Source organism: Protobothrops mucrosquamatus, unplaced genomic scaffold (genome assembly GCF_001527695.2).
Source record: "Protobothrops mucrosquamatus isolate PMUCROS unplaced genomic scaffold, P.Mucros_1.0 scaffold448, whole genome shotgun sequence".
NCBI lineage: Eukaryota > Metazoa > Chordata > Lepidosauria > Squamata > Viperidae > Protobothrops > Protobothrops mucrosquamatus.
The window spans coordinates 534,811-560,245 of record NW_015386771.1 but is presented as its reverse complement, the minus strand read 5'-3'; the positions used below and the strand labels follow the sequence as shown (position 1 = coordinate 560,245).

General features: G+C 38.9%; 2 protein-coding genes across 4 annotated transcripts in view; one reads left to right on the top strand and one right to left on the bottom strand.

The window, feature by feature from the left end:
• Positions 1-5,698: 5,698 nt before the first annotated feature.
• On the bottom strand, positions 5,699-16,214 carry MCFD2 (multiple coagulation factor deficiency 2). Of its 3 annotated transcripts, none has more exons than XM_015816407.1 (4): positions 16,209-16,214; positions 9,297-9,452; positions 7,633-7,792; positions 5,699-6,860 (listed from the first exon to the last, which is right to left on the bottom strand). In XM_015816407.1, exons 2-4 carry the CDS (start codon positions 9,446-9,448, stop codon positions 6,729-6,731), a joined length of 444 nt encoding a protein of 147 aa, XP_015671893.1. In that variant the 5' UTR covers positions 9,449-9,452; positions 16,209-16,214; the 3' UTR covers positions 5,699-6,728. The 3 variants fall into 3 exon arrangements, with proteins under 3 accessions (XP_015671893.1, XP_015671892.1, XP_015671891.1); XM_015816406.1 differs by lacking the exon at positions 16,209-16,214 and adding an exon at positions 11,376-11,717; XM_015816405.1 differs by lacking the exon at positions 16,209-16,214 and adding an exon at positions 9,776-9,816.
• A 264-nt stretch (positions 16,215-16,478) lies between these two features.
• Positions 16,479-25,435, top strand: part of TTC7A (tetratricopeptide repeat domain 7A) — a 155,918-nt gene continuing 146,961 nt past the window's right edge. The window contains exons 1-3 of the mRNA XM_015816404.1: positions 16,479-16,681; positions 20,200-20,363; positions 23,106-23,274. Of these exons, the coding sequence (XP_015671890.1) occupies positions 16,510-16,681; positions 20,200-20,363; positions 23,106-23,274 (505 nt within the window). The 5' untranslated portion in view covers positions 16,479-16,509. The remainder of the gene's footprint in view (positions 16,682-20,199; positions 20,364-23,105; positions 23,275-25,435) is intronic.

The window sequence follows — 25,435 nt, the reverse complement described above, 5'->3', positions numbered from 1 at the left end:
TGTCTGATTTGGTACAGCAACCAAATATGACAGGCACAAATTCCAATGGATAGTTAAGACTGAAGAAAGAACAACTGCAACCATCCTGCCTTCCATAGAACGTCTGTATATTAAGCAGGTCAGAAGGAGGGCTGAGAAAATATCTACAGACCCCTCACATCCTGGACATAAACTGCTTCAACTCCTCCCCTTGGTATACTGCTTTAGGGCACTGCATGCCAAAACAACTAGACACAGGGACAGTTTCTTCCCTCGTGCCATCATTCTGCTGAACACCTAATTCTCACAGTACTGTCTAATGTGTATGTACATTTACCCATGTGGAATGACTATAGCATTATTATTAGCCTTCTTATCTTCTTTACTGCCCCCTCTTATTGGTATTATTATTATTATTATTATTATTATTATTATTATTACTACTACTACTACTACTACTACTACTCTTGTTACTAAAAGCTTCTGCAGTGGAGACAAATTCCTTCTATGTCTAATTTACACTTGGCAAAATAAAGTATTCTATTTTTTTATTCTATTTTTTTAATCTATTATATCTTATCTATGTACTCACTAGGAGTTGAAAATGACTTGATGGTATATAGTCTGTCTGTCTCTCTCTCTCTCTCTGTCTCTCTCTTCATCTTTCTCTTACTTTTAGAGTAAATTCTGTTTTTCTTTTCATTTTTTGCTTCATCTCTTTACCATTTGTGGTCTTCTACCAGCTATGGTCCTCACCAGATGCGTGCTTGGACATTGACTACCACAAACCATGACTTCAGTCAAATGGGGCTTTCATAAACTAAATTGTTGGCCTCCATTATATCTGTGTCTCATGCATTTTTAGCTAATAGAAAAGACAGTAGCAATCATTTTAAATATTCTTGTCAATAGTTCCAGTTTTATCCCAGGCATGTTCGTGCTATTCTTTACATGCTATTATCTCTAATATAGAGAATATTATGCAATCTGATACACTGTTGCCTGCAACATATACAGCATGATGACACACAGGATACATAGCAACCTTAAATTCAGTTAAGTTCAGAGACTCACTGACAGTGCAAACCTGTGTACATCACTTAGAAAGAGAAAAAGCTTCACTCCCAACAAAGTTGCTACTGTGTTTAGTGCAAGAGATCTGCTTCAAGCAATGATGATTTCACATGTGTCATGATATTATCATGCAAATGATGTAAACTGCATAATTCATGTCATTGATGCAATATGATCAAGATGCTCAGGATGTCATTTGTCTTTCTGCTCCACTCCAAGAAATACTCATGACAGTGTTAAACCACAGTCTGAATTGTTGGTTCTGGTTTATGCATTGCAAATATCCAGCCATGGTGCGTTGTGTAAACTTGTTTACAGAATAGTTTAAAGTAAGTGAACCCAACTATTAACTGTAAGAAATTGTGGTTTAATACAATTTGCAATATATACCTTTCATGTAGCTCTAGCAGTTAGTAGAAGAAGATGGTCATTGTAACCTACTGCAAGCTTGGGTAAAATTGATATAATTGACATGTGTTACCTTTTAAAGTGGTAAATGCCAGTCAAATGGTATATGGAAAATTAATAATCTCTGCATACTAATACTTGAAAGGTTTTATCTAAAATAATAACTTTACAAAATGTCACCAAGGCATCTTTTCCCCCACTTTGTCCAAGTTTCCCCTCTGACTCTCCACTCCAACCTCATTGAGCTGGGTCATGATCTTGTCTGGCTCAAATATAGCACCAGGATCATTTTTCAACAAATTAGGCTAGGAATGAAGAGCCAATGTGGAAACTTGGACAAGGAGTTTGAAAGATTGAAGAGGGAGGAGGGGAACTCATGTATTAAACCCAAATCTTTGGCTTGTCATGTGGAGGAAGGACAAATGTTTGGCTTCATCTAGTGGTCTTGGCAAAGACAGGAGATTTTGAAGAGTTTGGTCCTGTTAAACGACAGAATCAATAAATTAACGAAAATGGGATGTATTATGTGGTGATTTGCATGGAATGTTTGAATATTTTTTCTGACATCAATGCATTTGTAGTAAAATAAAAGTTGAGAGTTTTTAGACTGAGATAATCTTTCTTTGTTATAATATTAAAAGCTTGGAGCTGGAAAAGATAAGGCCTTTTGATCCCCAAAAAGCTTACAGTAGCAAATATGGGTCTCTTGTACCATCTAGTGGCGATGGAATGTATTTACCAATATAAGAGGATATTTGTAGCTCAAGGTTGAACTTGAAGGGTCCTTGGTGCTCTCTGAGGTTGGTTGTTTTCTTGCCTACATTTTATGATCAAACTAGGTAACACCATCAGTGCTACCCTAAAACCTATGCTAACTCTAGCACTGATGATGTTATTTAGTTTGTAATGAAATGTCTGCAAGAAAGCAACCAACCTCAGAGCACAAAGGACCCACAGATGTATTTAGGTGGCAAAATCATCTCACTACAGTATGTATAGAATTTGCTATGTTGTCGTGGCATGGTTTCAACATATATACATATATGTACTAGAGGAAATGATCAACCATGTGTCATAGGGGGAAAAGGAGACTGATTGCATGCCTGGGTATGTATTTTTAATGGTCACCACAATGCATTGAAATAGGCTATATTTCAACTTTTATCAAGATCTAGTCTGCATCTATAATTCCAGCTTTTGAAGATGGGTCTGTCTGTCTATGTTTTTCTGCATGGATATCCCTTACTATGTCACGATGTCATAAAATACAGGCATAAACTAATCTACACAATCCTGTTTAGAATGTAGTCCAGCTACTCAGTACTCTTAGGAGTGAGGGCCAGTTGGACTTTGTAATATTGTTATACTTACTAATACAGTTACTTTGTATTTTAATTTGATTTATTTTTCTCTCTTTTAAAATGGTGATAAGGGTTTATCAAACCATTACAGGCTGGAATGCAGGAAACCTTTTTATCCTATTGCTGTATGGATTGATCGATAGCTTCTAACATTTCTAAACTGAAAAGATAAATTATAGGAGGGAATATCTGGAGAATATCTCCTGATAAGAGAAAGCTTGTTAGCGCTAATTGGCATCCGGTCTGTCCTTTCGTGAACTCCAAACCACCTTTTTTTTTCTTATTACCATCTTAAAATTTACGCCCCTTCTGTCATCAGATTTTTATTTTGATGAACATGTGTGGTATTATGGGGTGCAAATATGTAACACGTTTAACTAAGTGTAACTGATTTCCTATGCAAAGGGGAAGTTGCTTTTGCCCTACTAAATCATCTTTTCTCTTCATTTTCTTTGACGTCTTAACTATAAAAGGGAACGTAAGATGGGTCTCGAGGTTTCCTCTTTGAATGAGAGGAATCACTTTTATCAGAATGTTTTAATAAATTGTAATTAAATGAACTTCCTGTCCCTGGAAAATACACCTGCCTAAGCTTAAGCCTGCCAAGCCATATTGGGCCTTCAGGAGTATGAGGCTGGATGCATACATCATGCTAAATTATTCTTTTATGAATCCACAATTGGCTAGGCTCTCACATCAAGCTAAGACAGCAGTTCTCAACCTATGGATCGTGACCCCATTTGGGGTCGATCGACCATTTCACGGGGGTCGCCAAGCAAGGTTGTCCGCCATTTTTTTCCCCTTTTCCGGCGGGTGCCTTACCTCCCTTGGGCTGGGCCAGCTGGTGGTCGGCCTGCTCCATCTCTGCCGCTTGCCAGCTACACCTCGGCCGGCACAGGGGGCGGAACCACGCATGCGCGGCACTCCCGGGCAGGGAAAGTCCTCGACTTACGACCGGTTGGGTAGTCCTCGACTTACGACTGGTTTAGTCCTCGACTTACGGCCAGTTTAGTCCTCAACTTACGACCGGTTTAGTCCTCAACTTACGATTGGTTGGGGGTCGCGGCATTAAAAAGGTTGAGAACTACTGAGCTAAGATATAATCTATTATTTACAAATCACAATATATACCTTCATATAATACACCAAGCCTCAACAACAACAACAAAAGTAGTTAAGTAGCCTTAACACAGTTTTATTATACTCATTTTCTACTATTATATCAGAAATAAATTAATTTACAGCCAGCCCCACAAATTGTTATGTCTAAAACAGACAATAAGGGAGCATACAGACTATAGAAGGGATAAATTAGGCATAGGCTATAATACTGAATTGTGTATTAGATTTGAAAATGAAGATAACAAGGTTAAGTCAAAGTTGCTGCAACAAGCATATTTTTCTATGTTGTTTCTTCTAAGAACACACTGAAATCTTATCTCATTTTACCTACATCCTTGGTACTTATACCTTTCCTAAGCATGTGTAACGTCACTTGGTTGGCTCAAAGTAAAAACATATACAGTAATTGAGTGTCATCAGCAAACTGATGATACTTAACTCCATCCTTACAGATGACTTCATTCAGTGGCTTCATGCAGATGCTAAATCAGAGTGGAGAGGAGAGCCCCATGTAATTGCAAAAAAAGCAAAATGACTTCATTCCCTTTCTACATTACCGTTTTTTTTTAAACAACTATTTGCACATACAGTACTCCTACTGCCTTCCCGAGCTTCAGCGATCTATGGCCCTTGGTCTAATTTCGAAAGTCTTCTACAAACAATTAACTCAGATCTCTGACAAGAAAACTCTTGACCCAGATCTGAAAGTCCAGCGGGCAAGAAGGGCTGCTAGTTTTAGCCTCTTCTACTAGACAAATGACACCCACCCTGGAATTGTGGCCCTATATAGAAAAAGAATTTCCCACCCTTACTTGAAATCATGGCTGAGCATCCTTTTTGTGGGTGAGCACCACTCCAAACATTTTAGGGAAGCCAAGGGCTGCAATGGATGGGGCAATCACACAAAGTGGGTGGGGTTATTACAGATTGGGATTTGGTGGAGATCTCTTTGTTTTAAACTACATAAATATTAAGATTCATAATACAGTTCTCCTTATTTCCTGCCATGAATTGGTAGAAAAACACATCAAGAATGCATTGTATCAACAGAATAATGTATTGTGGGGAACAATGATAAAAGATCATCACATAAATACAGAAATGAGAAATAGAACCCATATTTCTTTGTACATGGACATGACACTGAAACATGTAGGGCTTGGATTGCCCTGCTGCAAACACCATCTTGCCTGTTTTGATCTCCTTGCAGACACCTCATTGGGCTACATTATTGCTTCATTTATCACAATTCACTGAATGAGAAAAAAACTGGAAGGGCTCAAACATGCTAAGCAATAAATCAGAATCGCAGTACAAACCCAGCTTAGTTTGTTGGAATTGCAAAACTCATTAAACCAAGAACGAGCTACCCCCCGAGATCCGGACGATTCCGGATCTCCTAACCTTCCGCCGCGCCCTCAAGACATGGCTTTTTCAGCAAGCGGGACTGACCTAGGGTGAATTTTAAATAGGGATAATTTTTAATGATTTTTAATAAGAGACACAGCTACAAATATTTGTTTTTTAATTGGCTTTTATTGGGGAAATGTGCTATGTTGTTTTAATATGCTGTGAGGCGCCCTGAGTCCCGTGGGGAGAAGGGCGGCATATAAGTCAATGTATTAAGTATTAAATTAAATTAAGATAAAATATATTGCACGATGCCTGTATTTTTCTAAATCTGAAGCATCATATTATATCTTGTATAGATTTTTTTTAGCATAAATAAAAAAATAAAAGTCTGTCCCATCATGTAATTTAGATGTTGCAATCATATAACAGATTTTATTACATAATTAACAAAATGCAATTATTACAGAATATAAGAATATTTCTTTACAGAAAATAGATATTTGTACAATTTAAAGAATGCCCCCTATGTGTTTTCAGCTTATGAAATACAACAGTTTGGAATGCACATAGTATTTAACCAATTAAATTTATAAAATAAGGCAGACATAGAGTTACATTATTTTAAATTATAGGATATTACTGAATGATATAGAACCAAAGGTTGCTGAAAGCTCCAGAATCTTTTAAAATAAGTAGACCATTCAAATATTTAAGCACTCTCTTCAAAGAGTTAATTTTAAGACAAAATAATCATTCATACTTAACGCTAAGTATTTGTGTTAAGATACACTGGCAGAAACCTTTAACCAGGCAGCTATTTTTCCATGGTTACAAAAATTTAGTTAGCTAGTATTGGAACAGGTTTTGATAAAGGATACAGGTGAACATTGGCATTTAATCTACATTTTTAGAAATACTGTTAACAAATATACCCAAGTGGGCAGATTAAAATGCAGAGAAATACTGATACAAGGGAAGACCACTGAGACAGACATTTATGTTCACAATGATTTTAATGAATATTTCACTTAGTACTTCATTTTTTTATTATCTTCTACAGATATTCAAAGAATGGTAACTTTTTCTGGTTTCATATCTACTTAATTTTGTATGGAGAGTGAAAAAACACAAACATAAATACTGATTAAAGTATAGGTTTTGCCTTTTAAGACAAATGGCTGATGACTGCCAAATAATCTGCTCCCAGGGCATTATATTGCTCAACGTGGTTTGTTATTGATAACACAGCAGACAACAGTTTCCATTACAAACTTATTTTTACTTCCCAACATGTAACAAATACAAATGTAGCCATTCCAATGGCGACATGTACCAGCCTACTATTAACTTTGCAGCTCAAAGGCAGAACACACCTACTACTTTATAATAAGAATCACATTGAACTGGGCACATGAAAACTGAAGATTGTTCTTATTCCATTGACTTTGCAAATTCAGCGTAGTCGATATACCCATCATTATTCTTATCATCATCATGCAAAACACCATCTATCAAAGTAATCAGTTCCTCTTCTTTTATTGTCTGAACGGGTTCACCATCACCCTAGAAAGGAAAAACAACAGATGAGTTTCACAAAGGAGTTGGCTTGGAGCCTCTCTTGAGTACTTTCTTCTTGATAATTATATTGCTAGAGAACATAAAAAAATTAAGTGGATCTGGCAAATCAAAACTCAGAAGGTATAGTTCTCTATGGGTCGTCCTCGCCTTATAACCATTTGTTTAGTGACTATTCAAAGCTACAATGGCACTGAAACAAGTGACTTATGGCCAGCTTTCACATGACTTGGTGCAGCATCCCCATGGGAAAAATGATCAAATTTCAGGCACCTGGCAACATACATACACTTGGCAAATGTATCACAGTTGCACTGTCCCGGTATCATGTGATCACCATTTGTAACTTTCCCAGCTGGCTTCTGATTCACTTAGCAACTGCAGTGAGTCACTTAACAACTGTGGCAAAAAAGATCACAAAGTGGGACAAAGCTCACTTAACAACTGCCTTGTTTAGCAAGAGAAATTTTGGGCTCAGTTGTGGTCGTAAGACTACCCGTACTTTAATTTTCTCAGAATAATGCTGTATATATATTTTTTTGCTCATTTGCTTCTTAAAGCTATTTCAAAGTTTTGTAATTTATAAAGCTGACAATTCTTCTAGAGAAAAATCTTCCCAAAACACCATGCCAAAATTATATTTTTAGTTGGAAGCAATAACACACACACACACATATAAAAACAAATATTACACATATCATTTTTCCAAGGACTGCTGAGAAGCCCATCCAATTCCCTATTCAGACAAACTAATACGTACCTGTCTGTGTACATGTGATATTGCAGTGGCAAGCTCAAGACCATCAAGCAAGTTGTTACCATCATAATCATGCATTTTGAAATAATGAAGTTGCAGTTCTTGTGGTGACATCTCAGCTTCTGGTTTGTCAACGACACCATCTAAATGTTCCATAATGTGGCTATAAGATAAATACAGAGCAACTGTCAAAACTGCCATACAGATAGCACAACAGGATAATTCAACGTATTGTGCTCATCCAATTTCAACATTTTTTAATGACACAATTGCCTCTATTATGCAACACATTAAGTCATACACCATTGTTTATAAAGTATTTATTCTAAGAACATAAGAGCTGTCCTACTAGATTAAGCCAACGCCCATCTTAATCCACTCTCAGGGTGTTCACAAGCTGAAAACAGAATGAGATTTTCCCCTCCCATTATTACTTTGCAACTAGTATCTCAAGGCATGCTTGGGGATAATGTTGGTCTTGAAGAATTAATAGTTTTTGACAGAAATATCTTTTATGAATATATTCAATCCCTTTTTCAAGCTAGCTAAGTTAATGGCTATCAACGTGTCTTGTAATGAATTCAATTGGTTAATTACTGTATGTAGTATTTGAAGGATTACCCCTTCTCTGTTTTAAATATCTTTTCAATCAGCTTCACTGGGTAACCCCTTCAATAGAAAACCCTCCCCCTCCATTTTCTCCACCATTCATTATTTTATACATTTTAATTCCCTCAATAGTCTTCCCCCCCCCCTAAGCTTAAGGAGTCCTCAAAAATCTAGAAGAAATTTCCTCAAGGCTTTTTGATCATTTTGATTCCCTTTTGTCTAGAGCTATTGTACCCTTTCTCAAATGCAAAGACCAAAACTGTACACAGTATTCCATATCTAGACATACCATAGATTTGGGTAATTACAATGCTGACATTTTTATTTTCAGTTTTTTTCCTAGCATAGTATTTCTCTTTTTCATACCTGTTGCACCCTGAAGTGACAACTTCATTAAGATCAAGATCTTGCTAATGTCCTAGCATTCTAAATAAGTAGAATTTAAATCCCAAAATTCTCAGCATTAATCAAACTAGAACTCTGAGAGTTGGTATGCACATCTGGTGAGCGTTCAGGCTGAGGAGGCTAGGCTGACACAAGGTGAGGACTGTACTGAGTTTTATTCCATATCCAGCTCTTAAATCGAAGTATATATTTCTTGAAGCAATAATTGGACCAGACGGAACTCCAAGTGATAAAATAATAACCTGTTAAATGTACATACATCTGCTGACTCTTTAAGAATGGTTTTTCATGATTCTAACCTGTAAGAACAGATACTGCACTTGCTCTTAGCCAAAAGGCCTTTAGTTATCTCCCTAAATTAAAGAACATTTAACCAGATTTCAAAATGAATGGAAAAAGGAACTTAATTGTTCTGTTAATGGCCAGGCCTTAGAGTGCTGTATAGTTCTTCTTTAAAGAAGCTGCCATTAAAACAGTTGTCCTCCTAAATTTCAATCGTTAACTTTTTAAGTATATTAGTTGTAAAGATTCCCATATTAATTCATAGATTATACATTGCCTGTACTTGCTCTGCCGTTCACAACCTTATCTATAATGGAAGCAGAAAGAAATAAAACTGAATTATATAAAATGCCAATTTATGGAACACATACTCTTTGTCTTGTACCATGTTCTTATCAAGATGCATGCTGGGCTGATGGCTTCCATCCACATGATCCTCTGCTAAAGAGATAATGGAGGTAGCAAGGATAATACAGCAGAGAAAATCTATGCTATAAATCCTTGGATGTACCATAACAGCCATATTCCTGAAAAAAAATTAAAATGCAGTTTATAATATAAAACTGTAAGCAAGAATTAAGAGTTTGCTGCATATTTGCAAACACTTTTAAGATGGACTAAATCTCTCAGCATAAACTCCACTGTTTCTTCAAAAAAGAACACTATTCATCCACACCATAAGCACTAACAAATACACCTCAAAACTTTATCTTTCACTTTTCCTTTTCCTTTTCTATATATGAATATTCTTATTCATATATATTGCAATTTAATGTGATCAGATTTTTAAAATATGTACAATATTGCCTTTAAACAAATCAACTAAAGATGAATAACTACAACAAATTACTCTGCCATACAATATGACTTTTTAACATTACGTGTACATTTGGCTGATGTAATTATAAGTATTGAGAATTCTACTCCGGTTCATGTTGAAAAAAAAAGATAAGTTGGGGCGGATAAGTTATACGTGGTCGGTAGTGATGGATAGTTTATTATCGGATACATGACCTTTAAGACCTAAACTTGAAACTTAATCTTAAAACCTTAGTACAGTTGTTTGGAAATTCAAACCTTAGTGTTGTTAAAAGTCTTTGTCGATCTTCATTGGCTCTACTTGCAACTATATGAGAAAAATTTTGCAATCAGGTTCCTTATATGTAAGAGTTTTACTGGACATAACACCATACTGTACTTGTAAAATTTATTCCCTGAGCTTTCAAACAGCTGATAACTATATTACCAATCCTGCAAGCAATTATACCCTTGCCATATTATGAAAAAGTATCCAGTTTTACCAGACGTAACACAGTGTTGCATTTGTAAAACTTTTTCCTCGAGCCTTCGAAACAGCCAATAAGCAAAAATATCAATCTTGCAAGCAGACAGAACCATCACAATATTATTAAAAAGTATCCATATTGATTTCAAAAATGTTTGAACTTAAATTCAAAATAAATATTAGAATTCAGATACCATTTGATACAGTAACATGACAAAATAATAAATAAATAAATAATAGTGCCAATATTAACAGGCACTCAATGGAAAGCTATTTTTTAACTGTGTGAAATCTTAAGCATTTTATTATTATTATTATTATTATTATTATTATTATTATTATTATTATTATTATTATTATTATTATTATTATTATTATCATCATTCTCCTTATTGGCTATCCTGTCATTCTAGGAATTCAAGACAAGAAAAAGAGCTTCATCTTAAGCAAGGGGCCTGCCTCATTTTAAAACTTAGGGGGAATCAAGCATTTATGTCCCAACTTTCTGGGAAAATAATCATCTCAATGTAACTTGCCATTTCCCCGAGATAAGGTAACATCGCAAAAAAACCAAGCGACTGAGGGTATTATAATGACCAGCCTGTAAAAAGCTTTAACATATTCCAGGAAGGTTTGAAAAATGTTGTTTCTAACTTCCAATATCTCAGGGGCTGCCACAAAGAAGAGGGAGTCAAGCTATTTTCCAAAGTGCCTGAAGGCAGGACAAGAAGCAACAGATGGAAACTAATCAAGGAGAGAAGCAACCTAGAACTAAGGAGAAACTTCCTGACAGTGAGAACAATTAACCAGTGGAACAACCTGCCTCCAGAAGCGGTGAATGCGCCAACACTGGAAGTTTTTAAGAAGAGACTGGACAGCCATTTGTCTAAAATGGTATAGGGTTTCCTGCCTGAGCAGGGGGTTGGACTAGATGACCTCCAAGGTCCCTTCCAACTTTATTATTATTATTATTATTATTATTATTATTATTATTATTATTATTATTATTATTATTATTATTATTATTANTATTACTATTATTATTTTTATTATTATTATCCACCCTTAGAAAGAATATTCTGTCCCCTTTTCGGTTTGAAAATAAACCCTACTTCACATGTTATTTAACTGCAGCTGCAATTGGCAGTCACGAAATTGTGTATACCTGTTCCAAAATTACTCCCAGGCAAGTATGACTGCAGGATTAGCACTTCGAAGGATCTCCTCCCACTACCAGAGGACTACTAACGGCCCCAGCTGCTTGACTTGCAAGCAGCGGTGAGATTAGGACCGGACGGGAAAGTAGGAGCACAGACTCCCGCCGGCACAAGGCAAGTCGCCGTCTTCTGGCCAACGCGAGATCCCGGCTACGACGCTCGTCCCCAAAACACGTGCGCCCCGCACCTCTTCCCAGCAATTCTGCCGTTAAGATGACACTGTCCGATGGCAGGGAAGAGCAGCAACACTCACAGAACTGAACCGCCTCGGCCACCATCCCCACCACTCATACCACCTCTGACCTTCAATACGTCAAGAGTTCCACGCCTTCTCCTCGGCGATTGGCTTTCTTTGATATTTTACGTATTCTGGAAAAAACACGCTGCCCCGCCGAAGGGGTGCGCGCGTAAGGAATCGGGTATGTCCGCAGAGACCACGCCCCCCCTCGTTTTATGACGTGGCTTTATTCCTTTTTAGACTAGAGCAGGGGTAGGCAACCTCGGCTCTTTTATGACTCGTGGACTTCAACTCCCAGAATTCCTGAGTCAGCATAGCTGACTCAGGAATTCTGGGAGTTGAAGTCCACGAGTCATAAAAGAGCCGAGGTTGCCTACCCCTGGACTAGAGACTTTTCGGAGGAAGAGCCTCTTGTCCCCGCCCGCGGGCGCTGATACGCTGGACCTTTTTTTTTTGCAGTCATCATAGGGAAGATTTTCCTAGCCAATTGCTCTTAGGGCTACGCTAACACCTACTTCAGCGAACTGTAGTTGGGTTTCCGCGCTGGGGCTGTTCTTGTGAATTAGATTATTTGGATTTCTCGCAATGCCGCTTTTTCACTTCTGTTCTTTATTGGTAGGCAACGCGACTGAAGCTCCAGGTGTGTGGGAAACCCTGAATTAATAGTACAGAGCTGGATGCAAGATCTGGTCTGTGTGAAATTTATCCAAAGTAGACAAAGAGCGATGATACGAGGACCGCAGCAGCAGTGCCGCAAAAAAAGGAAAGGCAAATAAATTTAGTTTTCTCGGCCTTTTTGCCGCGCTCTAATGGTGGTTCTGATTTTTGCAGCCCCCGTGTGGCATCCCTGCTCATTTTTCAAAATATTACTGCATTCGTTTTAGTGCTAAAACATTAAGTTGGAAAACAAATAGAAACAAGAAAAACAAATATTAACAAAGGAAAAGAACAAAGAAGCATATTGTTAGGCCAATACAGTTTTTATGTAAAACTTGGCCCTAAGGAATATTAATTTTTCCATTTTATCAATACAGTGGTAGTTTGAAGTAAGACAGCAAACATATAGTTAATCCAGGATTACAAATATGGAATGGTAATCTTTCCATTGTGGCAAACAAATCATTTTTTGCTATGCCCATGTTTGGTTAATCCGTAGTTCTTAAATCAGTACAGAGTTTATACAGAGTTCCAGTTCACATTCATTTTTTAATGAACTAATCTTTAAACATATTCTGTTACAATAAGAATGGCAAAGATTTTTTTCCTGCTTACTGCACCTGTGGATTCCTGTCCTATATTTTTCTTCAAAGTGATCCAGATCCTCTTATATGCAAGGACAAATGGGGCAAGAGGCTATGGGCTATCCAGATCGCTTTATGACTTTCCTTATGGATAAAGTTCCTTCTGTCTGCTTTGGTTTGGAAAGCAGTTGGCCAAAATCAGGTGAGCTAGGAGATACTTTGTAAGTCTACCTGCTTTGTTTGGATTGGTGGAATCTGAGGAAATGCAGAGTCCATGAACCTGTCATTTGTGGGTTGGACCCATGCTCCTCCTGGCTTCTGTGGCTAAAGCATATCAATAGGGCATAAATGAATCTTTGATGAGGAAGAGTGCTATGTCAGCAGCCTTAAAAAAGGTACTAGTGCAACCTCTCTGTGAAGAAGCCATCTCTCAACTGGTTGCATTTGTCAAATTTGCTCAGGCTTCAACCTTTCCCTTTTGAGCAACGCTGCAAAGATACCAGTGTCTCAATCACAGAGGATCCAAGAGAAGATGAATTAGGTGGATCTCTCCCAATCAGTGTTCCTATGTGATTATGGCACAGTAGATGGAGGAAATGGACTCCCTGAGTCTTATTTGACTTTTGGTTACCATTAATCATCCTTTTGGATTGCCTGCATGGTTTGGGAATGAGAGGTACCATTTTGTGATAATTCTGCTCTTCTGGGGAGATGGTTCCAGGCAGTAACTATAGGGAATGAGCCATCAAGGCCTTAGCTGCTCTAGTGTGGGATGCCATAGGGGGTAGACCTCTCCCACATTATTTAATATCTATATGAAGCTCCAATATATGAAGTCATGTATTGGTCCGGGGTGATATATCAGCTGGAGAGCTATAGATATCTTGAATTTGCATCTGGAAGTTGTGAGGGTCTGAATGGGGAGGAACAAGCACAAACTAGCAAGACAGAGCTGCTGGATGTCCATAAATATCAAGGGGGGGGGCTGATTCAATGGAAAGATGTTTTGCTGCCAGAACGCTGTAGATTAGACAATGATATGTCTAAACCTTGCAATTAAGAGCAAGAAAACTATTATACTTAAGTTATGCTGATAAAATCCTATGCAGACAATTTCAACTGTTATATGTTCAGAACAAAAAAAAAGGCCTATTCAAACTGTATCTTTCTCCCTAGGGGACATCCAGACAATGGGTCTGATGTGCTTTCCTTCAGTTTGTGAGGAAGTACAAAAGTATGCCAGGATAATATTCTTTTATCTGCACAAGCTTGGTAATGTAGCTAATGAACCGTAGTATCCTAAATATTTTTTATTATGGGCCAACTTAAGATGCTATAATTGATCGGTCCCCCACTGTAGGCTGGAGCGAGGGTGGGAGGCAGATGAATAGGGTAGAGAGTTCAATCATTTGTCAGAAAGTTGGTTTCTGCTTACAACCTCTGGAGATCATGGAACTACTTTAGCAATAATACTGTAGTTACACCACAATCTTTTAAGCAGTAGACTGGCACCTCTTTCAAGTGACTTGTTAGACCTGTACATCAATAAATGAGTAAACAAACAGGTTGCAGAGAATCATTAGAAAATGGGTGCTCATGCAAGATCTCAGTTCTGTTTGGCACGGCTGATTTTCAGCACATGGAGGGAAAACCGAGACAGTACACATGTGCTGCCAGCATGCACAGGGCTTAGGGGGCAAGCAGCTGTTGCCAGTGGATTGCTGTGCATGTGGGGGACTTCTATTGACCACTGATGCTTTGTAGATGACACTTTTAGAATCACTGCTCTAGGTAATGAACATTTATTTAAAATGGCAGGACATTATAAGATGATGGTATCATAATAATAAAGAAGCAGCTAATTTATGACTAACAGTGCTTAATTGACCTTGGTTAAATTTTCAAATAAAAGGCTAAGTAGAGTAAGATCTGGTTAGTACTTATTTATCTTGTGCCTTTGAATCAATGTTGACTCATGGCAAAAGCCTGGACAAGTCTCTTTAGTTTAATTGGCAAGATTTCAGAAATGGCCTGCTATTGCCTCCTTCCTAGGATTGAGAGAGACCGCACTGGCCCAAAGTCATAATCTCATAATCTCCCAGTTCTGGCCTGGTTCTTCAGCCACTGCAATACACCAGAATGGCTCTCAGTTAGTAGTTGGTCACAAGGAAATCCCAGATCTATAGGTTAGATTGGGAAATTAAAAAGATATCCCAAAGGAAAGCAACTTCCACATTGTTTCCAGGCAAATTTCATTCATGTAGTCAATAGGAGTCAAAAGATCTATTGCAGCCCCTTCCAAATGAAATCTAATCAACAGTTATTCTTTGGACATGCCTTCAAAGCTTCAAACAATTATTTTCTTTAATGCTTCAGAAGAGGAAAGGAAGACTTAAATTTCATTTTGATTCATGCTAGGATCTCAGAAATTATCAACAGCACAAACTGGGACAATTTGTATTATTTAAAAAACCCATGCGCTTAATTTTACATGTCAAAAATGTTCTTAAAAATGGGTTATATACAACTGAATGTAGAAGATAGCCATTAAATCAAATGTAATATGTCTTCCAGATGGAGTGTTTCACATTTCACAACTCCTTTAAGCAAATGAAGTCAAATTTCTCCTTCAAAAGAAATAACCGTAAGCTTATATTTGTGAATTTAATTTCCCATAAATTAAGGCACCAGGTTATAAACCAAGAAAGCGTGAGTTCTTGCTTCCACCTTAGGCATGAAAGTCAACTAGGCCAGTCACTCTCTCTCTCTCAGGCCAACTCACCTCACAGGGTTGTTGTTGTGGGGGAAATAAGAGGAAGAAGATGAATTAGGTATGTTTACCGCCATGAATTATTTATAAAAAATGATAAAAGTGGAGTAATAAAATCTTTTTAAAAGCCATTATTGTGGTCATTTTGAAGCTCAGAGTCTTAGGGCAAAGACCCCAAGGACGATGTCTGACAGATCAAGCACAGCCAAAAAGAAAAAAAGGGGGGAGGAAGTTGGAGGTGTAGAAAACCTTTTTAAGAGGAATAAGACCCAAGTGTTGGGACACAGAACAAATAGCAAACGAAGCCCTTCTGGTACCCTTCTCTGGCCACTGTACTTCTTACCTCTAACCCTTAACTTCCAGACCATGCCTAGTACTCAACGTGCTTAGTACTTATCTGGAAAAGTGAATAGAGGAAAAATAACAACTTCCTTTGATTACTGATCCGGACTTGTAGTAGAGGCCTGCCAATTAGAGACTAGCAGTAAACAGGCGGCGTGCTTCCGAAATAGGTCGTTGGAGTCACCTTTACCGTAGGCTTCACTTTTCCGCTTTTCTTCCTTCAGTCCAGCGCGTTTTCCAAACGTCGCCAATTCTTTTCCGTAGGAATGCCGGAGCCAATTGGTAACTAATAATCTCAAAAGGGTTGGGCACCAGAGGTTAAAGACACTCGGGCTTCCCTTCCCAGCGTGTACAGGAGAAATTGAAAGCTTGCTCACGCTAGGGGAGGGGAAGGGAAGGGAGGGGAGGGGAACCCGGCGCTTCCCGCGGCGCGCGGCTGCTTGCCTGCCCGGGACTTCCCTGTTGTACACGAGACACCCACCCACGCAAAGATGGCTGCGAAAGGCTCGCATTTTCACCTGAAAATGGAAGAGGCGATCGAGAGGTGCAGGGCGGACTGCCAATGGGAGATGCAGCTCGCCGTGGTGGCCCAGATGAGGGCGCGGGCACCCAGCCCTCGGCACAAGGGGGCGAAAGGAGCCGTTGCCGCGCCGCAGAAATCTGGTAAGGCAGTCAACCCGGCCTCTTGAACCGCTGGGATTCCCCCCCCCCCCCGTGACCGGCTGCTCTTCGGTAAAAAAAAATGGAAGCGGGCGCCCGCCTGTCCTTGTAAGGGTCAGCCGCCGGCTCCTTCCTGCCCAACCCTGTTGCCGGCTCGTCCGCCCCCAGTTCCCGTAACCCGGGGGCTTTGCTCAGCTGGCGGTGCTGGGTTCGCACAGTGCCACGAGCCATAAACTCATTCCCACGAGCTGGCTCGGCGCGCCTTTGCGACAGATTCGCACGCGGTCAGCTAGTGGTGGGTTGCCCAGATCCGGCGGGTCCGTCGAACCCAGCCTCTTTTCGCAACTCCCCGGGGCCGTTGCTGGCTCAGCCGCATCCTTAAACAGGCTGGCAGCGATGGGGCGACGACTCTGCCTCGCGGGGGGGGGGGGTGTTGGTTGGTTTGTCTCTCTTAGCGTCCCGTCGCCTTTGGGAAAGGAATTGTTTAGATTCGTTTCATTTTGCAGGGGGAGGGCGAGAGAGTTAATTGGCATGTTAGTCCCTCACCCCATCCTCCACCCGGCAACTTTGAAAATCGCGCCTGGGGCGTAGCGATGGCTTGTTTGTAAAAACTCTGAATAGTGGGGGCCAAGGCTTGGCGATGCACCCTCCACCGCACCCCGTACCGGTTTTACTCTTAGCTGGCCTCCCTCGGTTGCCTCTTCCTCTTTCTCAGCTTTGCCCTGTGCTCTTGAAGGGGACTGCACTACCACACTCAAATGCCCTTGTTGAGAATCAGTTCTTGGGCGACCTTGTCTTCAAGAGATGTTTAGTTGAACCCACTGAAATTTGCTCTCCTGGGGAATAAATCTCATTGAACTCACAAGCGCTTCTTTCTGAATTAATATGTAGAAGACGACTGCTTAGATTTAGAACGGAAGTAGCAGTCTTATTCACACACACACACACACACACACACACACACACACAAGGAAGGGTACACCAAAGAGTCCAGTGGTGGAGCAGTAATGTTCCCTCTTCCTTTCTCCTGACCCGCTGCCTGCAAAGGTGTCCTTGTTGAGCAGCTGGCCCAATTCTGCAAGGCCAGACCATCTGCTCTCTTCTGGAAGGATAAAGCAGCCTCTCAGAATGAGCATCAGGAAAAGGCAAAAAGAAAGACCTTTGAGAACAGGCTGCTCTTTATGTCTGTGCCAGCCATCATGACTGGCTTTGGAAGCACTGAATCCCTTGGAGTTGGATGGCTATGAAAAATGTGAATAAAGAAAATAATTAAGCCAACTAGGACCTCTTAGGCTAGAATAAGTGTGGAGGGGATAAAATGCAAGCAGGGTTCCTCTGCTTCTAAAAAAGGTTGCCCCACCATCCAATGAGACCAGGGTTTAAGATCAGTGGTGGGATTCAAATATGTGAACAACTGGTTCTCTGTGTGGATGCCACTTCCGGAAGTCCATTCTGGGCCTGGGCAACAAAAAATTAGCTACCGGTTCTGCCAAAGTGGTGAGAACTGGCTGAATCCCACCACTGTTTAAGATACCCAAATGGTGCCATCAAAGGCTGATTGGTATGCCTTGCCACTTTTCATGGGACTATCACATAGATTAAATGAGAGAAACCTTCCACACCTGATGGTATTTACATGTATTCAATTACAACAAGGGCTGGCTGAGGATCATGGGACTTATGGCTCACTATTTCAGGTGTATGCTGGCTTGGAGCACTTTAGCCGCTGTCTTGGGGGGGGGAATGGAGCAAAATGTTGATAGAGGCTAAGTAAAATACAGTTTCAGTTTTAAAGATAAACCTTTCAGTAGAAAACAAAACTGAGAAACATAGAAGGAATGCATTCACCAGCGGCTTGGATTTCCCTCCTCCCCCCTTGAAACCTTTGTCTCAAACCACAACCATTTTGTGTCTGTAGAGGGGCTGTGCCACTAATTTCAAGTTAACTTGTGGGCTCCACCCAAGAGCATAAATGCATACTTGTTGCACCATCAGCATGTATGTTTTCTTCAATCAGTTTTGCATATGCAATTATTCCAGGAAAAAGACAATGTGGCAGTAGTGGATAGATGAAAGATGAAAGATGAAAGACAAAATAAGTGGAAGGAAAAGAAAAGCAACATCAGGTGTTTTTTTTTTAAGGAGGAGAATATGAGAAAGCTTTGCTATTGCTTTGGGAATATATTCTACTTTAGAGAGTCAAAATAATACAGTAAAATACTACTGTAATATTAAATGGAGTTTGATCTCATATAAACACATGGTTAAAGCTTTGTTGTCCTTTCCAGTAATAGATCATATTTTCTGCTTGTTTACATTATATTCAACACAATTGCTCTTATAAAATTTGAGAAAGCAGCACTCCTGATAAGTGCCTGAGAGTAAAATTCTCCTTTTTTTTTTGTTGAGAAATAATTTGCACTGTTTTCAGTGGGGTTCTGCTCAGATAACTGGTTGAAACAAGGCTTACTCAACTTTACATACTTAACATTAAATTGTTATACAGTATTAACCATGTAGTTTTTTAAAGATGCATTTAAAGAAGAGCACCAACCATGCAGTTGTAATCATCCTCTTGATCTTTTGATATTCCCCCTGCACACCCTGACTGATGCTGTTTTTGAACTCAGATCATATTTATGATTAGCTGCTATTTATGGCTTGTTTTATTAACATTTTATCTTTTAGCTTTACCCTCTGTCATTATAACTATCTCATTTTACCTGTCATAAGATCCCATGGGCAAACAGAATATGGGCAGACACATGAAATTATAGACCACAGGGGTTAATAGTTGAATGTGCCGCCTATTGAGACAAATTAATAGTTTAATCTTGATTTGACTGGCACATAGCAGTTATGCCTCTCAAAATTAATTTGCTTCTGGAGTAGATTGTGAGGTTGGAAGATGAGGGTTTTGGGAAGGAAAGGGATAAAAAGTCACATTGTTTGCATAGATTTTTTTATTCAGTCCTTAATGCTGGTTAAGTTAGAGTGCAGTTTTATGTGTGCATATTGAAAAGTAAATCCCATTGTGTTCAGTTATAATTTACTATGTAAGTATACAGAGGCCTGCAGCAAAATCTAGAATTATCGTACAACTTGTCTTATTAATTAGATTTCTAGAACACAGTAACCTTTATATAAATAATTGTGGTTTTATTTCCAATAAGGTTTTCATGACTGAATCAAATTCTGTCTGTTTCTTTAAATAAGCCAGCAGAACAAACTGGTGTTTATTTCTCAAAGAGTTTATATTTACAAATCTGAAGTAGAATACATGACACAGGACATTGATTAGTATTTCTAAATAAGAAAGTTTCTAAGAAATGTCTATAAATGTATAGATAATCACTCAAACTGGATTCCTATTACATAAACAATTTTTGCACTCTGGGCAAATTTCCTTATGCAAGGAAATGTTTATATAATGGCTAAAGTTCTGTTTATCTTTCTGTCCTGCTATATATGGGAACATATCACAGTGTGTAATTTTTTATTCCATTGACTATGTCTTACAGATGACTATGAGAATCTACTAGCTGCGGAGGCACTGTTGGAACTGTGCTTAAAAGAGAACCTTGCCAAAATCAAAGAAACCATACCATTAATGGAAAAAACCGAGCCCAAACTGAGTGACGCCAAAAAATCTTTGACTGACATTCTAAATCGAGGAAAATTACTGGTAGGCATTCTAGACAGAAATAAAAAAGAGCATTAAAAATGTTGCTAATGATGTACAATCTAATGGTTTAGATAACAAAAATTTGGAAGCTTTAATCTCACCTATCTCCCTGATACCATTCCTGATGCATTTACTGTATAAAAAACTAAAATAATTATTTTCTTTCTGCAACAATTTTCAAAAGAATGTTGGGATTTGTTACAATTTACTAAATTAAACTTTCCGCACTATATAAATTAATAGGCAAATTCTGTCCTCTAAGAACCAACCCTTCTAGAATGGCATCATCCGCATGAAGAAATGAAGCTATTAGCAGGTTTTGAGGGAGATGAGGGTTTGCAGAAGTATAGACACACTTTAGGGACACCAGTCAAGGGTGGCCATTGAGGATCAAACATAAACAAGGGCCACGAAATATTGCTGACTTGCAGGAAGGGAAATAATTGGGGATGGGGTGGTGGGGAATAGAATACAGTGTCTTAGTGAAAGACATGAATGGCTGAGTACCGGGTTTCCAAATTAAAGCTACTAAGACTCTTGAACCTAACTTGGAGAAGGTGCTTTGGAATGTGTGATAATATGAGCACAGCACCTCTTGTATCTTTTCTTAGGATTCTGTGTGAGCCTAGAAAAAGGATGTAGCTATCTTAGTAAATCATATCAATTGACTCATTAAAACAACTACATCTTTTTTCTGACTTTAACTGTGACAGTGTTTTATTGCAGGTCCACTTATGTGTTTATAGATCTGTTTTAGCAACACTAATGTACATGAGGCTTTCTTTTTTAAAAAAAACAATGAGACCTTATGATGGGTAGAACTGTCTAACTCAGGGGTAGGCAACCTTGGCTCTTTTATGACTCATGGACTTCAATTGGCTCAGGAATTCTGGGAGTTGAAGTCCATGAGTCATAAAAGAGCCAAGGTTGCCTACCCCTGGTCTAACTGTACACTTTATTGTTATGAAAGCTGCCAACCGACCCTTTCTTTGGTCTGCTGCTTGAACATTTCCACATGGGGTAGTTTATTCGGGAGTCATAGCTTTGATTCAGCATGGTGGGATTTTGTGTCTCTCTCAAAGCCCCTACTTCTAAAAATCTGCATTAATTCATTAATGTGAGTCTTCATTACAAATTGGGAAAGTTACTATTTTGTACAAGTATTATATATAGAAAAATTAGGGAAGCTTGATAAAAATATTTCACATTTTGCGTACAGGAGGTCCTCGACTTACGACCACAATTGTGCCCAAAATTTCTGTTGCTAAGTGAGACAGTTGTTAAGTGAATTTTACCCCATTTTACAACCTTTCTTGCCACACTTAAGTGAATCATTGCAGTTATTAAGTCAGTAATAGTGTTATTAAGTGAATCTGGCTTCCCCATTTACTTTGCTTGTCAGAAGGTCGCAAAAGATGATCTCATGACCTTGGGATACTAGAGCCGTCATAAATGTGAGTCAGTTGCCAAGCATCTGAATTTTGACCATGTGACCGTGGGGATGCTACAACAGTTGTAAGTGTGAAAAATGGTCACTTTTTTCAGTGCTGTTGTAGCTTTGAACAGTCACTAAATGAACTGTTATAAATTGAGGGTACCCATATTGAAATAAGTTACTAATTCATTTGATCTAGCTTAACTATGAAAAAAAATAATCTGCCAATTTTTCCATTTTTTAAAATCTAGAATTAATTTATACTTAATTTAAATGACTAGCAAAGTGGTTATTATTGTTATGTTAGCCATGCACTGACTTTCATGCTATGAGGCAAACTTCCAAATCACATCTCCTACAAATGGCAACCCTGAGTAGCCCTACACATCTGATTCTCCTAGGATATTTTTGGTTTGGAGAATGTGAATGTGACTGAGAAATAGCTGTACTAATCATGCGGGGATGAACCATTTAGAGGTGGTGTTCTTAAGATAGGTTTTAGCATTTGTGTTGTCACAAATATTGCTTAAAGCTATAAATTGCATAAACTGGGCCGTATTCATACAATGTTAGGAAGATTCTGGGGCATCTGCTTAGTCAAGGTTCATGGCCTTTATACTAGCACTGTGGTGCTCAAGCTGGTACATTTGGTAAAAGCAGGGTAATGGTTACTTAGAATGAATGCAGCCTAGTGCTGCAATTAAATTGGATGTAAGAGGAGGCTGATGTAGGATTATATTGGAATAAGATTTAAAATTCCCTTGTTTGAAGTGTTGTAACTTTTTAAAGGATAGCTGAAATGTGTTCACTTTTGCTCATGGTAGGTGTTGCCGTACATATTTTTTTATATGAAGCAACTTAAAATTTTGCCCTGCTTACCCAAAATTTCTTCATAAGGAAAATACTTTGCATCCCTAGAGCAATTTTGAAACTGCAGTCAAAGTACACTAGTAAAATTCCACTTCACATAGGATAATTGTTCTTGGAGATTTGTGGAAGAAAATCAGATGGCTCCATCCATTGACACATAACAGCAAAGCCTGTGGGGGCTCTGTTGTAATGACAGAATGTTCCTGTTCTTAAGAGCTGTCTTATTAATTTCAGTAGACGATGAAGGTCCAACCTCTATATTTTTTTTTCAAATTAACTGAGGGATCTGCACTCGTTATAGTTCGCCTCAAAGCTCACAAAGGTTTTGTTAACAAAATGCTTGATTCCATGCGATGTTGAATAGCAAAATATTTCCAAAACAAATATTGTTTAGCTACAGCTTTATTATATTACTAATGAACATTTTAATTTCCCAGCCAAAAGATATGACAGAAGCAATGTTGATCCTTGCAAAGCTTCATTATATTGAAGGCTGTTACCGGGAGACTTTAAGCATGTATGCAAGAGCTGGCCTTGAAGACATTGTAGTAGAGAAGAAACCTTTATACAAGCTGCGTCTGCTAACCGAAGCTTTTGTTATTAAAGGTAATGGGAGTTGTCTGTGGTCACTGATTTCTGATTTCACTGTGTCAGTGCTGTAGAAAATCAGCTCATGTAACCTTATTTATTTTATCCTTCAAAAATTTTATTTTATTTTATTTAGATGAAGTTGCACTGAGTTTAAATTTAGAAAAGCTGATGAGGTATGGAATATAATAAACAAAATTCTAATTCAGACATAGTACATATGCCTGGCTAAACTATTGATTTTTGATTAGCCCTATAGATATCAATAATTTAATTTGTAAAAACAAGCAAACAACATTCCGCATATTTCTTCGGTTTCTTTGGTCTTCAGTAATAGGCTGAAATTAGCTCAACAAGGGAAATCAGTAGCACTATAATATTTTGTTTTTAAAAAAAGTAGAAAAATAGTCAGGAGAACATGCCAGCGCTACAATACAGTACTGCAGATTTGTATCTTAAAATGTCATGGTTTTCCTGTTCTGAACATGGAATATCATGCCGGCTAGTGAATTCTGGCAGTTGAAGTCCACGTACCGTAAATTTGTCAAGCAGGAGAAATGGTGCTCTACTCAACACTTTGGACTGTATATAACATGGTGTCTTTGGAAGAGTAAATGACTATTAAACAAGTTGAAACTATTAAACTATGAAAAAGACAGAAAAATGATCGTGACGCTCTACGCACGGTCACTCAAGCCCACGTTGTTTCCCGCCTGGACTATTGCAACGCTCTCTACATGGGGCTCCCCTTGAGGTGCACCTGGAGGCTCCAGCTAGTTCAGAATGCGGCCGCGCGGGGGATTTTGGGGGCCTCTAGATACTCCCATGTAACACCTCTCCTGCGTGAGCTGCACTGGCTGCCTGTGGCCTTCCGGGTGCGCTTCAAGGTGTTAGTAACAACCTTTAAAGCGCTCCATGGCAATGGACCTAGGTATTTGCAAGACCGCCTCTTACCAAATACCTCCCTTCGACCAGTCCGCTCCCACAGAGAGGGCCTCCTTAGGGTGCCGTTGGCCAGTTAATGCCGGCTGGCGACCCCCAGGGGGAGAGCCTTCTCTGTGGCAGCTCCTGCCCTCTGGAATGACCTACCCCCCAACCTACGTACAACTGCGGACCTGCGCCTTTTTCGCCGAGCCCTGAAAACCCATCTATTTCGTGTGGCCGGCCTGGCGTAGTCTTAATTAGGTTTTCGTATAGGTTTTTATATGGGGTATTTTAGAGCAGGCCTTTATTTATTTAATTTGATTTTAGAATAGATATTTATTGTGATTTTTATTATCGCCTGTTCATCGCCCTGAGTCCCGTAAGGGAGATAGGGCGGTATATAAATCTAAATAAACATAAACAAACATAAACATAAAAGTGGAAGAAGAGGGACAATATATATATTTAAAAAAAACAGCTCAGTTGTATATAACAGAGTCAGGTGAAAGATCTGAAAAACTCAAAGAGTGCTGCCTTTGGTGACATGAAGTAGGAATAACTCTTAAACAAGAGGTTTGCTTCCCCCTCCCAAACTAAAGTGACAGTGTGTTTGTAAGGAAGCAGTGGTTCTTAAACTAGGGATGCCCAAGGGGATAATTTGGGCATAACCTGGGGGTTTATTTGTAATTTCTTGTTTGGGAGTGGAGGATCCAGGCTGAGACTGATGCTTGTGCAAAACAATGGAATCTGGTTTCTTTTGTGGGGGTAATGACAATATTTAAGATCGAGGAAAAAAGGGTTAATGGGTCAGTTTTAAGACCCACTCTGCTGGCAGATCACACCACTGGCTCTTTTCTACAGCTTTTTAGTGCTTATCAAACTGACAATATTTGGTTCTTCTTTCTTTTGTAGTATACTTACATTTCTCCTTGCTGCATTTTCAGCCATTGTACAATAATAATGATAATCTCTTCTCTGTGTGTCTTTTTATTCTATGTTTGGAAAACAGGGAAGTTATCAAAGGGTTTATGATTCAGCTGTTTTTCTGGGAAACCTGGAAAAATTATCTCTGCTTGCATTCTCCATCTTCTGTTTCCTTTCAGTGCTGTTTATGAATGCTGCTGAAATAGTTGCTCTCTGCCTATCCTCTTCTAACTTTTTCAACATACCAATCCACTTATTAGGTGAATAGAGGGTGGAGTGATCAGATATCTTCAACTGGTATGTAAAAATCAAAGTTAAAACACCATATTAC

Excerpts from the sequence above, each read along its gene's own strand:
- MCFD2 (XM_015816405.1), bottom strand. Across the intron at positions 7,793-9,296 it reads AACATGGTACAAGACAAAGA|CCACATTATGGAACATTTAG; the intron begins GTATGTGTTCCA and ends TTTATCTTATAG. Across the intron at positions 6,861-7,632 it reads TATCACATGTACACAGACAG|GGTGATGGTGAACCCGTTCA; the intron begins GTACGTATTAGT and ends TTTCCTTTCTAG.